This window comes from Pundamilia nyererei, unplaced genomic scaffold (genome assembly GCF_000239375.1).
Source record: "Pundamilia nyererei isolate P.nyererei 1_Seehausen unplaced genomic scaffold, PunNye1.0 scaffold00031, whole genome shotgun sequence".
In the NCBI taxonomy this organism is placed as follows: domain Eukaryota; kingdom Metazoa; phylum Chordata; class Actinopteri; order Cichliformes; family Cichlidae; genus Pundamilia; species Pundamilia nyererei.
In genome coordinates, this window is record NW_005187432.1 from 538762 (window position 1) to 552541 (window position 13780).

General features: G+C 40.1%; 1 protein-coding gene across 1 annotated transcript in view; it reads left to right on the top strand.

Moving 5' to 3' along the window:
* The window catches only part of kirrel1b (kirre like nephrin family adhesion molecule 1b), a 79262-nt gene extending 74469 nt beyond the window's left edge, over positions 1-4793 (top strand). The window contains exons 15-16 of the mRNA XM_013909812.1: positions 435-915; positions 1006-4793. Coding sequence (XP_013765266.1) covers positions 435-915; positions 1006-1130 — 606 coding nt within the window. The 3' untranslated portion in view covers positions 1131-4793. The remainder of the gene's footprint in view (positions 1-434; positions 916-1005) is intronic.
* Positions 4794-13780: the final 8987 nt, after the last annotated feature.

The window sequence follows — 13780 nt, forward strand, 5'->3', positions numbered from 1 at the left end:
AGTGTAATATAAAATACATAGGCCTATCCCAAACAAGTGGTAAAAATATTCACCACTTGCTTGGCATACTAACCCTTTAGTAGTCTATAAAAAACATTAATGCCTTACTAAGAATAGATTATATTTAAAAGACGCATACATGTCTTAAACCTGGATTATATACCATTGGCCAGCAGATGAGGGGTGGGGGTTGGGGGTAGGGCGACTCCAATGGATTCAAAGAAAAATCAAATTCAAATTCAAATTCAAATTTTATTTGTCACGTACACAGTCAAATCTAAGCTGGCTTTTTTATACACTCTATACAAAAGAGACAGTTTTTGTAATAGAAACAAAGTGTAAACTAAGCTAACACAAGCACAGAACAGATCGTATATGAAGAGAGAGAAATATTAGGATTTACTGAAAAATCTATATTCTTTTTCTGATCACAGGATCCAACCAATGGCTACTACAATGTCCGTGCTACAACCCATGACGAGGCGCGCCCCCAGTCCCGGGTCGTCCACTACCAGGGAGAGTTTCGCTCTCCAAACCCAAGCAGCGGACCAGCAGGAGCGACTTCCAGCGGACCCTCTGCGTCTGCCAGCGGTGCAGTTCCCCCCAGTGCGGTGCCGGGCTCAAGAGCTGGCTGCTACGACCCCCGTCCACCATCCAGGATGTCCCATTCTACTTATGCCCAATTCAACACATTCTCCAGGGCAGCACAAAGCCAGCAAGCCCCTGCTAATCCAGCTCTTCAGTCACCCGGAGAATACCCTGGAGACTGTGGCCTGCTGGACAGCACCACCCAACTGGCTTATGACAACTACGGATACCCTTCCCAGTATCCCAGCTACCGCATGGGCTTTGCTCCACCCATAGAGGAAGGGCCAGCCTATGAGATGTACCCAACGGGACAAGGGACAGGGCCAGGTCCAGGACCGGGGCCAGGACCAGGGCCAGGGCCAGGGCCAGGACCAGGACCAGGACCAGGACCAGGACCAGGACCTGGACCAGGACCAGGACCAGGACCACAAAGTCCTGAAACAGGGCTGGGAAAGTATGGAAGCTCCACTCGCTTCTCATACTCATCTCCACCTTCTGACTATTCGCAGAGACACACACAACGGATGCAGACTCATGTGTGAGAAAGTGGTATACAAGCTTTTTGGATTTGCTTTTTACAGGAGCAGTACTTATTACACAGAAACATAAAAAAAATCTTTGAAATTTTCAAAAAATGCCCTCATATCTATACATAAACACCTAAGAATCTGTTTTCTGTTTTCATCCTAACCACTGCATGGTATTCGGCTAATTTTCTGAGTTGATAAAACACCCAGCAGTTAGCAGCATCGCATATTGTACGGTTCACAGCAATACATGCAACACATGCACAGCGATATTCATACACATCTAAGAAGATCTTCTGTCTGCAATGTTTATGCTCCAATAAAAACAACAGCGAGAGCCACAATCAAGAGAAAACAGACAAAAAGACAAGAAGAGCACTTTGAAGACACGATGAAGAAGAGGAGCTTAGGGGATGCCGAGTGATCCTTTCTCTTCCAGCAATTCTCATCTTGCTCTTGGACCGTTTTCTTCCATCACATGGTCCTGCCACCCCATCTCTGTAAATAACCGCACATGGAGATTAGGGTCATTTTAAAGATGTTTCCTTGTACAAAACTATACATTGTGATGCAGTACATTGACCTACAGCAAACCCCTCTGCTAGTCACACGTTTTACATTTAGTGACTCTAACAAATTGCAGAACACACACGTGCAGACACACACACACACACACAGATCTCTACAAGCCTATTTGTTTCTATGTATTGCATCAATGGGGCAGCTTGGACTAATAGTATATGTGGCACTTTTTGACTCCCCTTTCCTCACTAAAACTCACCCAATTGCCATTCCTTACAAGATCTACCTTGATTTAAATGGGACAAAGCTTCTTAAGGTGAGTGACCAGAGTGCCAGTGCTTATGTGCCAACACATACGAACTATTAAGACGTGTCTTCTTTTTGTAAAGCGTGGACAATGAGGTGCTCTGGATGATGAGATTTTGTACATGCCACATCTAAGATGACCGGAGCGGTAGCAAGCGTTTCTATGCTCCTTCACCCCATCTTTCATTTTTATCATCATGATGCATTTCTATACATTTCACTCAAGGTCAATGCTATAAATGGTTTTTGTGAAACGAGGTGGGAGTGCTTTTTCATTAAATGAATCTCTGCAATTTGTACAAAAAGATACCTCCCCTGTCCTCAGTGTCAAAAACGTATGTGTTTCTATCACTTGCACAGTAGAATAGATTTTTTTTCCATATTTATACGGAACGGTATTGAAAAAAAAAAAATAACGGCATTCAGAAACATTTTATAGTATTTTTATAAGGAGTTGTGGACCAAAGGTTCAGCATTTTGGGTGACACTCACTTTTTAATGTGTATGTGGCATCGTATTGGAAACGTTCCTTTACAAAGAGATGGATGGTGTTTTTAAAGTGGATGTTGTAGACTTAAATTAGAAAAAACATGAAGAGCTTCACTTCAGAATGATGAATATCCAGCAAAGGCAAATGTCTTTAATGGATATCTCTGTTTGGTGTGAAGCTCTTTCTTTGACTTCCAGTCTTCTGACTGGACTGCCTTTTTCAAATGTTGACGACATTCAATTGAAATGGATGGAGAAGCAGCAGCTGCTCAGGTTGAGCTGTGCTGTAAACTTTGCAAGCAAAGAGAAGGTTCAAACATATCAAAGTGAAAGTACAGAGGATTCTATCTAGCTCATATGGTACTTTGTACATTTTGAAGTATGTGTAAGTATGCTGGTTTCCTCACTGCAGCAGGAATTTGGTGGTATGTTATGTCCGAGATTTTTCCCATTATGTTGTGTCAGCTTTTGATGCATGTGATTGACCTTTAACCCCTATGATCAGCATTTAAAACGTTGCTCCTCTAAAGTAATGTCACTGAATAGCTGTTTGGCCATTTGCAATGATTATCACACTAATGTTGTTACAATTTGCACACTTTGTTACTGAGATTTGGTTGGATTGCTTCACCGTATAACTTCAAAACTTCACCTTCTGGTGACGTGTTTGTTGATTAGATGCAGCAGCATCAGTCTTCACTATATACTGACCTTTAGCTTATAAGGTTCATCGGCTGATCTCCAGTTTTATTGCTCACAAAAGATTAAGACAGTTCACATTTTTAGCAACTCTTGGGAATTGTACCTTTTCCTAAGAGCACATACTGTACTGTGTATACTTTACTGGACAGACACAGTTACGAGAGAGCAGAAGCAATAAAGTTTCACCCACTTGTACCTTTATTCTACAGCAGTTAAAATCTGAGAACAGATAATAGTGGTGTTTTAAAATAAGACCCCAGGCTGCAAAGGGAAGCCTGAAATCTCAGCACCTCCAGAGGTAATCATTGAGTGTATCAGCCGCCCTATCAACCCCTCTCGGTATATTATGGTAATTGTGTGCTAAGGGGCTGTAAAAAATGTATTTATTGCCTCTGTTTTGAATAAACACAGAGAAATGAAACCACAGACACACCGTTTCTGATTAGAACATCAGATTGAACCTTGTAGCTCCAAGGTCACTATATAAACCTTTTCAGAGAAAAGAATGGCAGGTGGAGCAGCCTTTTAAATTTATATGGTTATCACAGCCTTGGTATTGCATACTATTACCTCTTTACAACCCTTTTACAGAGTTGTAGCTGCGCAGTATTTTGCATCTGACATACAATGTCGTTATGACCTTGTGTAGAAGGAGTACATTTGACACAGAGGAGGTACTGAGGCCAACAAATACATGGCCAGGCCATCCAGGTACTTAGTTTTTACCTCTTTACTGTTTACGGTTTGTTGACAGTGGGGACATATGAATATGTAAAAGACACCACAGATGCCAAAAATGCAGACCATGTGTTTAGATTTGGTTCAGCAACGAAAAGATGTGTGATTTGGAAGAGAAGAGGTGTTTACCCCATTGGGTTGTTATTTTATGTCCTTTTCCCCCCTTTTCCATATGTACCTGTCACTGCAATGTGTACTGATGCTCTTATGTAGAAGGAGTACTCTACTCTCTCCCCCATGTCATATTAATTGCCACCTACAAGCTTCCAAATTTAGAGGATGAACCTGCCTTTTCATGGAAAAAAAAAAATCATCGCAGCATAGCTTTCTTCCAAGATTACAACATATGGGGTCGATATATCTATCTTGCTTGCATAAATGTTTGTATGTCGGGTGTCTTTTTTAGAGACTATATAGCTTCATGAGCTCATGACATTCATCCATTGTTAAATTATTCCATAATCATGTTTCTTTTCAAGAAAATCAGTATTTTATTTTTTTTCTATTACTTTATAGTGATTCATCACCACTGTAGTTGAAAGCGTGTGATTTAACTTTTAAAGACAGTACTTTATTTTATGTTGTATGCATCAGATAGACGGGTTCTAATTAATCAACCCAGTGAAAAGTGAGAAGGGTTTTGTGCATCCGGGGCCAAAACGACTGCCCAGCCAGGCCACAAATAGCCAAAATTCTGCCTCAACTAGGCCAACGCAGGCTATATTCAGGCCAGACCAACAGCTAACTGCTCCGTTCCATGCTGTGCTGTGCTGTGACAGGCCCGGCCAACAGTGACTGAAGTGGCTCGGTGTCCATTTTTACCTTTTGGAGTTTCCAGTGATTGCCAGAAGACTGTGCAAAAAATGAACTGAGCAGAAAAACAAATGCAACAGCCATTTGTGTTTATTGTGTTTATGTAAGCTCATATGTGATTGTGAGTGTGTGTGTGTGGGAGTGCGTGTGTTTTGGCTACATGTAACCCAAGTGTGTTTTCATATCATCTGAAATATGTGGGAACCACTGGGCTTTAAAAATTAGGGTTTGACTGATATTTTCAGCAAATATAATAGCGATCAAACAGTTGTGTTGTCACCTGCTGGCATGATGGAGATCACTCCTGACCACAGCTAGGCTACACAAAGAAAATGTAATATTTAACAGTTAAATGAATATTTGAAAATATTTTTTGCAACCTTACTACTGCATAATACTGTGTATACTCTGTGATCTAGTTTATATCCAACCTCATCTGAGATCAAAATGGTACTGGTATTCCAAGGTGATGTGCTTTAGTTGTTTCATTAACCTGTAATAGTGTCATAATTTAATCACCGATGGCAGATTAAAAATTTTCAGTCCATGCGCAAAGTTCAAATGAAAGCTAATCCTATGAGAAATAAACCTTCTGTGTTAAATGACAATGACACAAAGGGACACAGAGCAGTACAGTACACAGCAAATAACTTTGGGTGAAGGAAGAAGTCAGTTTGTGTAGAAGTCTATGGAGAAATAGCCCCAACACATTATCTATGACTTCAATTAACACTTTGCTGATGACTTTATCGACTCTGTCAATCATTCCAACTCTTACTAACACAACATGATGTTCACTTTATAAGTTATGGTCTCAGAGTAGAGTATGTTTTCTAAGGCAGGCCTTCCTGACTTTCAAGCTGCAGCATCCTTTGATTTTGCTGCCAGATTCACTTCTGCTCATGACGTCGGGACCCCAAGAAGTTGACTGAGAAAACACTCAAAGCTGTCAAAGCAAGTCACAGTTGATAAAACCATTTCCCATATGCAATATTTAATGAAGAGCAGTGAATGGAGCTCATCAGCAAAAATAATTGTCAACATCTGCTTCTGGACAAAAAAAGACCACATTTTATTCTAGTGTTCACTCACACAGTATCATTCAGAATTAACGTGAAACACAAATAAAACTCTGTTAATGGATGTTGACTGGCCAAATAACGATTTACCACAGGAAATCCTATTATTGCAACACACTTTCAAAGTATTGTTAAGTCAAAACAGAAAGGCGCACAACTTTGTTACATTTGGTTGCTTACATTAAATTTTAAAAAGTGTAAACTCCTGTAACTGAATTGAATGGCCGAGAATTCTGAGTGGCCTTGAGCGAACAATATCATCATTTAACCTCACATAACGTGCCCTGTTAGAATAGGAAGGGTTAATTTTCAGGCGCTTCGATTGATGCTAAAATTTTAAGTATTCTAAAACGCTTCAAAATGTGTATTTTGACCTTCTTAATACTTACAAAGTTCCATGTAAACAATGTATATGTGGCACTTTGGGAAAAATGAACAGTGCTCTTTGTGACCTTTCAAACAATATATCAGTCAAACCCTAGTGAAAAGCTGAACAGCTGGTAAAACAGACTGAAGGAGACGTGGCATATAGCCTATGGAAACGAGGAAGAAGCTGAACTGGTCCACTTGTCCCTCATCCAGCTGCTGAGCTTGTCTGTTCTCTGAAACAGCTGCACGAGCGAACGAGATTAACTGATGTTCTGCTTGATATCTTAAAGCATATGATGACAATGATCGGTACAGTGAAATGAAGGTGTACACCGCGACAAAAGAGGGACAGCCTGTGTGCTTAAGTAAGCATATATTCTCCATAATCCTCTTTTTTGTTTTTTTTAAATATCCCTATATATTGTTCACATGTGTATTATGTTCTTGTTGGGTTCTTTGTTTATCCTTTTGTCAAGAAAAGAAACTGTAAACATGTAAGCAAAACATACAAGATATTATTGAAATGTTCTTTTATTTTCATGGTTTTTGTTTATTTCAGTTTTTCTTTCAAATTCTATGTAATTATTTTTTCACAGTATTAAAAAAAAATTAAATAAAAGAAGACACGGTTTCATAAGAACATTGGTAAAAGCTCCTTTTATTTATGCTACCAAAACCCAATTTTCAGAGAGCTTATTTTATAAAATTATATTTTGTTCATTTTGTAAATAAGACTCCGGGATGGGGCTAAAAATACTTTAAATGTAGTTTGTGCACCTTGTGTGCTGTTGTTTATTTAGGTCATACTCACACTGGCAGTATACAGCACTCAAACAGTTGTTTTGACAGTTTCTCATGTCAAGCAGACTGGAGTGAAAAGTAAGTAAGTGTGTCTATGTATAGCACACAAGCAAGAGTGATAGTGTTTACCTGAGTGCGAGGGAGACAGTGGAGCACAGTGCACAAAGCCAAAACAAACATCTGCTGAGTCTTAGTCACTCCTCTCATTTAAAACTCATTTCGGGGTGTCTCCTGAAATGAGTCTTCCCTTCCTCTTCCCTTGCTTCATTTTGTCATTCTGTGTATCTCCTCTCCCTGATTCTCATTATCGTTTTAAATCTTCTCTCTCCCTCTTGCAGTTTAGATCTCCCTCCATTCCTTTCAGTGTCTGTTTTTCTCTCCATTTGCTTCGACTTGTCACTCCTTCTCACAGATAATATTCTTCTAATTTTCTCTCAACACCTTTCCTTTCACCTGACATTAGTCCTCCTCTGCTCTCCTCTTTCTCTCTCCTCAAACCATCTTGTCCCTTTCTCATCTCTCTAGCATCCTTTGATCTCCTGCTCTTTCACCTGTCCTCTTTCATTTTCATCCTACCACTATGCCATCGCCCTGCCTCTTTTTCAGATTTTGCTATAGCTTCAGTTCTCCTTTCATATCTGCTGTTTTATCCTCTTTATCCTTATCTGCCATCTCTCTTAATTACTTCTTAATTTTCCTCTAAGTCTCACAAGTCTAGTCTTTATCAGTTTTTCAACTCTTACATCTCGTCTTATACTTATCAGTCCTTCTTTAAATCTCCTTTCTCATCCACCTATGTCTCATTTTTTCTCTTCAGCGGCATCTTCACTATTTGTTCCACTAATGACAAGAAAAATGAGTGAAGTGTTGGCAGAGAAAAAAAGCAAAGCTCTGTCAGGGTAAAGGCAGACAAGGACAGGAGACAGACAGAGCATTAAAGCTCTCCTTTGCTTAGTATGTACTATGATTATTGCCTGTTCTCCTCTACCGTTTTCATTGAGGAATAATGTCTGGAATAACCTTCAGCATTGCACTCCCGACTCCAGTGTGGACCCCCCTTCACTCCTCCCTCACCAGCACTTCCATTTTATCCTCTTGTTCCCATTCGAAGCGACCGTTGTATGGATTATGGCCCCTCTCATGCTTGGCACCGCACTCACTGCTTGAGATATATTATCATATTAGTGGCGAATGATGTAATGCATTTCAAGACATTTGTCCTTCGCACACCCTCTGTCCCTTCGCAGATGATGTCACGGGCTTTGTGTCTGGAGGCAGAGAAGTTGTCAAGTGCACTCTGGGTTTTCGCTTGGTGCTGTCGCCATCTAGTGGCACTAGAGCCGATTGCGGTGGTGAGTGAAGAGGAAGGCATGGGGAGTAAATTAGGATGTGGGCAATTATTTATTACTGAAGCAGAGGATAATGTGACTCATAATGGATGTCCTTGGTGTGACTGTACTAATGTGGTCTGTTGGGCCAGGGACAGAAGGGAAGAGACAGACACTTTGGATGTGAGTTGATTACAAATTAGAGTTTGACCGACTGGTTTTGGAGCCTCCTGCCAATGACTTGTTGATAGCACACATGTTAGTCCAATAGTCAAGATGTTTTAAATTCATTTCCATATATAAAAATATATTTGGTTTTCAATTTAAACCAAAACAATGTATACATAGCATTTCCCACTACATAAAGAAGTCTATGAGAAACTGACCCTAACGCAACCTTGATTTATAGTCTCAGTTAAAACGTTCCTAATGAGTTTACTGGGCTGAGTTCTATGTAAGAGAGCATTATGTTCATTTTGTAAATTATGGTCCCATTTAGAGTAAATTAAACATTAAAGAAGGCTATGCTTACATTTGTGGCTACTTATGTGACTGATAAATCCTTACTGTGTGAGCACGGAGTGTCTTATATATCCCCAGCATATCTATCCATTGTCATATTTGGTTTCAAGGGACCACTGAAGGGCCAGAATGACGAAAATATCAAGGCTTCAAATTTCATTCTTTCAGCCTGTATTCTGTTTTTTTCCCCTTTGGTGAAACATTTCCCAAATCTAAACGTATTTTGTGGTAATTTGATTTAAAAGGTTCATTAAACAACATGCAACATGTTAGAATAAAGAGTAAAGGGGATGCTTAATCTGATGGCTTTGTTCTATTTTCCAGAATTTTGCTTCAGGTTAAAAGATTTTAAACTGGGCTCGAGACAAAGTTTTAAGATCAAGGACTCACCTCGTTGCCCTTGGCTTTACAAGCTGGTATAGTGGTTCATTTGTGAATATTCCCAAATAAATGCAAATGGTTCATTAATTTAACACAAAATAGATAAATAAATAAATAAAATCTGCTCCACAGTCAGTAAGCCTGGAGCATTGGACAGCTAAGGGCTGTTGCCCAATTTGCTCCTTTGTTAATTCAGCCTTGACGTAATCCCAACACTGCATCCGTCCTGTGTTATGTCAAAACTGTTCTGCACCGGCTTTTACTCATTAAGCAGTAAATCCTGAGTTTTGTCACCTGGCTCTGAATTATTAACGCGTGGATGAAGGTGCACGATGCATGCAAAGAGCAGTGGGTGAAGCTCAGGCAATTTTATTTCACTCCAATGACCTTGTTTAAATTTTTATGTGTGCTGTTTTGCTACCATCTACATAATGCAGAGGTGGAACAAATTTATATCGATTTCTTTTCTGAGTTAAAAAAAGATAATCCTTTTTGGAATATAATTACTCTCCACAGGTTGTTTTCCGCCTAATCTCAAGTAAAATAAAGTAAGAATTAGCAAGAAAAGTAAGAAAAAAAGTAAGTAAAAAAGAGCAGGACAAGCACACATTAAAAAAAGGATCTTCAATCACTGCATTTAGCTGATGCTCCCTCTCAGTGAAGAATATTATTAGCATTACAAGGTGAAATACAATATCAAATAATTAAAATATGGAGTAAATCAGACACAAATATATTAAGTGGATCAAAATGAAGACTTGTAGCTTCATATAAATCGCTGTTGTGTTGCAGAAGCAGATATATACTGTACATAACATAACAACACAATTTATCAGGATTTAGATAATGATCCAAGCTGCATCGTCTCCCTGTTTGAATATGGATTATTTCAGTCTTGGTCTAACAATCCCTGGCTCATTAGTGAAAACTGATGGCAGTCTCTCCTTCCTCTGTGCAAATTATGCTAAAGCCTCCTCTTTCACAGAGCATTTAAAAATGCAGAGATGCATCGAATCAAGCTATAAACTGACCACTACGCCAAAGCCTGGATTTGATTTTCCGTTGATTTCAGTTTTATTAGGCCTTTATCTGAACTACTTCCTTCAAAATCATATGAAAAGACAGAAAACCACTTTACACATGTAAAACATTTAAACTGGGCAGATCCGAACACTGCTCTTCTTTTCGATGGAAAGCTTCATGCTGGCATTGCTACCTGCAATGACGAATCAAGAGATTTGTTCTTAGGCTTCGTGGGTATGAGGTCTGTGGATTGAGGATTGGGAAAGATTATGACTGGCTCGTAAATCATCAAAATGCAGATAATGCATCACAACAAAAGCTGTGATTGTTTGTTTGATAGCACTGGTTTCTTTTCACTCAGTTCTCATTGTTAATCAGAGCAAAGAGATTCACAGTGGAGTTCTCAAAGGAAAGCCTTTATGCACTGTAAACACTGTCAGATGCTATGATATCCAAAAGTACATAAAATGAGAAACCAGAGCTAACATTAAACCAAGGCAGCTTTTTAATCTGCTTCACATGAATTTAGAGAAATATTATGGAATTATAATATAGAACGGGGCTTAAAACTACTTAAATATTGTTTTAAAAAAGCTGAATTCTTGAGTACATTGTTTTCATAGAAGTGGCTGAGGATTACTCTACTAATGACAGTGTAGAATTTACTTTGAGGAGGAGGAAGGTGTCACTTAAAACAGAGGTGTGATGACTGGCAGGTTGATGTTACATGATTGTGTTACATGAGAACTGATTAGTAGTTTAGATTAGATAATTAGATTAAACTTTATTAATCCCTCGGGTGGGTTCCTCCAGGTAATTCAGTTTCCAGTAGCACAGCACTGACAGAAGTTGCATGTTACAGATACAATAAAGGGGAATGAGAATAAGGATATAAGCATAAATATGCCATATATACACATATATAAATACAGAATATATAGTATGGATAAATAGGAATACCAGTGGATTGCACATTTGAGTGAGTATATTGCACAGTGATTATTGCACAGTCGAATATAAGAAAAAATATTGTGAATATTGCACAGAGAAAAAAAGTACTACAGCTCAGTTGTTCCCACCCTCCTTTGTCCCCCTGTTTCCCCTCCCTCTCTCCTCCAATGAGGAGTTAAACAGTCTGATAGCGTGTGGGACAAAGGAGTTTTTAAGTCTGTTGGTTCTTGACTTTGGGAGAAGCAACCTGTCACTGAATAGGCTCCGCTGATTATTTATGACCGTGTGCAGAGGATGCCCAGCATTGTCCATAATGTCCAGCAGTTTCTTTAGTGTCCTTTTCTCTGCCACTGTCACCAGAGTGTCCAGCTTCATGCCGACCACAGAGCCAGTCTTCCTGATTAGTTTTTCCAGCCTGGATGAGTCCTTCTTTGCTGTGCTGCTCCCCCAGCACACCACAGCATAGAAAAGTACTCCTGCAACCACAGACTGGTAAAACATCCTCAGAAGCTTCTTGCAGATGTTAAAAGACCTCAGCCCCCTGAGGAAGTACAGTCTGCTTTGGGCTTTTTTTTAATGAAGGAGCTGCGTGTTGCATGACCAGCCAGTTTGTTGTCCACCCACAGCCCGAGGTACTTGTACGTGTTGACCACCTCCACTTCCTCTCCTGCTATCTGAACTGGCAGTGGATCTGGTCTGGACCTCCCAAAGTCAACAACCAATTCCTTGGTTTTTGAGGTTTTGAGTTGCAGGTGGTTTGTGTGACTCCATGTGACAATGTTCCCCACCAGACTCCTGTACTCCTCTTCCGGGTCATCCTGGATACACCACATGATGGCCGTGTTGTCCGCCAACTGAATATGGCATAATTCAGAGTTGTAGCAGAAGTCAGAGGTGTACAGGGTGAAGAGAAGAGGGGACAGCACAGTTCCTTGTGGTGCTGTGCTGCTGACCACAGTGTCAGACGTGATGTCCTTCAGCCTGAAGTACTGTGGTCTGATATCAGGGAATATCAGGCTTCTCGTGTGGCTGGTCAACCACACGAGCAGCGACCTGAACCGAAACCATAGAAAATGCACAACATGAGGAAAGACGAGGAGAAAAAAAGAACTCCACCCAGACTGAGCTCAAACAGGGAGATCAGTTTGAGAACAGTGTACATGTGTATGTGTGCGTGTGAGTGTGTTCCGTGTTCAGCTGAGAGAAAGTGTCCCTTCACCCGGTTAGGCAAAAGTCAACAATCTTCATGAGGAGGGAGAGAGTCACAAAAAACAGGTCAGAGCCAGAACTCTGTTATCATGGTTCCGAATTGGTAGATGTCGTTCAATGTCCTCCATTGAGAGTGTCACCAGACACATGACGCAACCGACCATCGAGTATCTGGCAGCAAACGTCTCCGCAGGACAATCGGGCCTTCCCTAGCCCAGGAGTTTGTCAGTTTCGTAAAGGGACCAGTTGATCAAATCCATAATTCTTTTTTAGGTTTTTAGAGAACAAGTCTGGGAGATTCTCTTACGGTTAGAGAATAGGTGAGACTATACAAGACATGAGAAACCAAGCAGGAAAGATAAGGGAGAGGGAGAGGGAAAAAGTGTAACCGCCTCCGTCAAGAGCCAAGAGTAGCGGCTCCCCAAATCCAGCAGCACATGCCTTTAGCATCCTAGGACACACCTTGTCTTGGCTTGCTGCCTTCCTGGAGCGAAGTTTCCTCAGTTGTCTCCTGACCTAGGATAAGTTAATTGATTAATCTAAATTGCTCATAGGTGTGAATGTGAGTGCCAATGGTTGTCTGTCTCTATGCGTTAGCCCTGTGACAGACTAGTGACCTAACCAGTGTGTACCCTGCCTCTCACCCTATGACAGCTGGGATCAGCTCCAGCGCCCCCTGCAACCCTGAAAAGGATAAGCAGAAGCAGATGGATGGATGGATGGATGTTTAAGAGACAAGTGTTTCTTAAATCCCACAAATTTACCTTTAAAAAGAACATTTGTTAGGTCTTTAAAATGTGTGTCTGTAACAGTGAATATGTCTGTCTGAATACTAATTATTTCTACACTATGAAAACAATTAGTTATTGCCAGTATCACTGGTGATGCCCATCACTGGTAGACTGGTGGACAGGCTAAACCATTTGGCAGAAATATCATTGCAGCAACACAAAATGTTCTTCAGTACTTTGTGTGGCTCCCACGTGCTCGTATCAATGTCTGACAGAATTGGTGAAACTCTTACTGTGACAATGGTAAGAAAAAACAGACAAAGGGATAAAATGTCAATGGCCTCCACCTGTAAAACCATTACTTTTTTGTTGGTTCTGTCATTTCTGCCTCTCTAGTGCGCCTGCTGTTAGTTTCATTAAAACTAAAGCAGCTGTTTGAGCAGTGCATTTTAATAACTTGGACGTGGGATTTATTGTTTTTGACTAATGTAGTTATCAGTGAAGAAAATGACTGGCTTCTATAAGAAACTTGAAGTCATAACTTTTTTATATGGCTGTTTTTTTCAGTTTATACATTGCAAAGACATCATCAATATCATTTTAAAATTTTAGAAAGAGGACTGAAACAAAAGAATCGATGTTTGTTGATCCTGACAAAACGGTTTTCTTCTTCTGAGATTTTATGTTGAAAGCAAACAAAA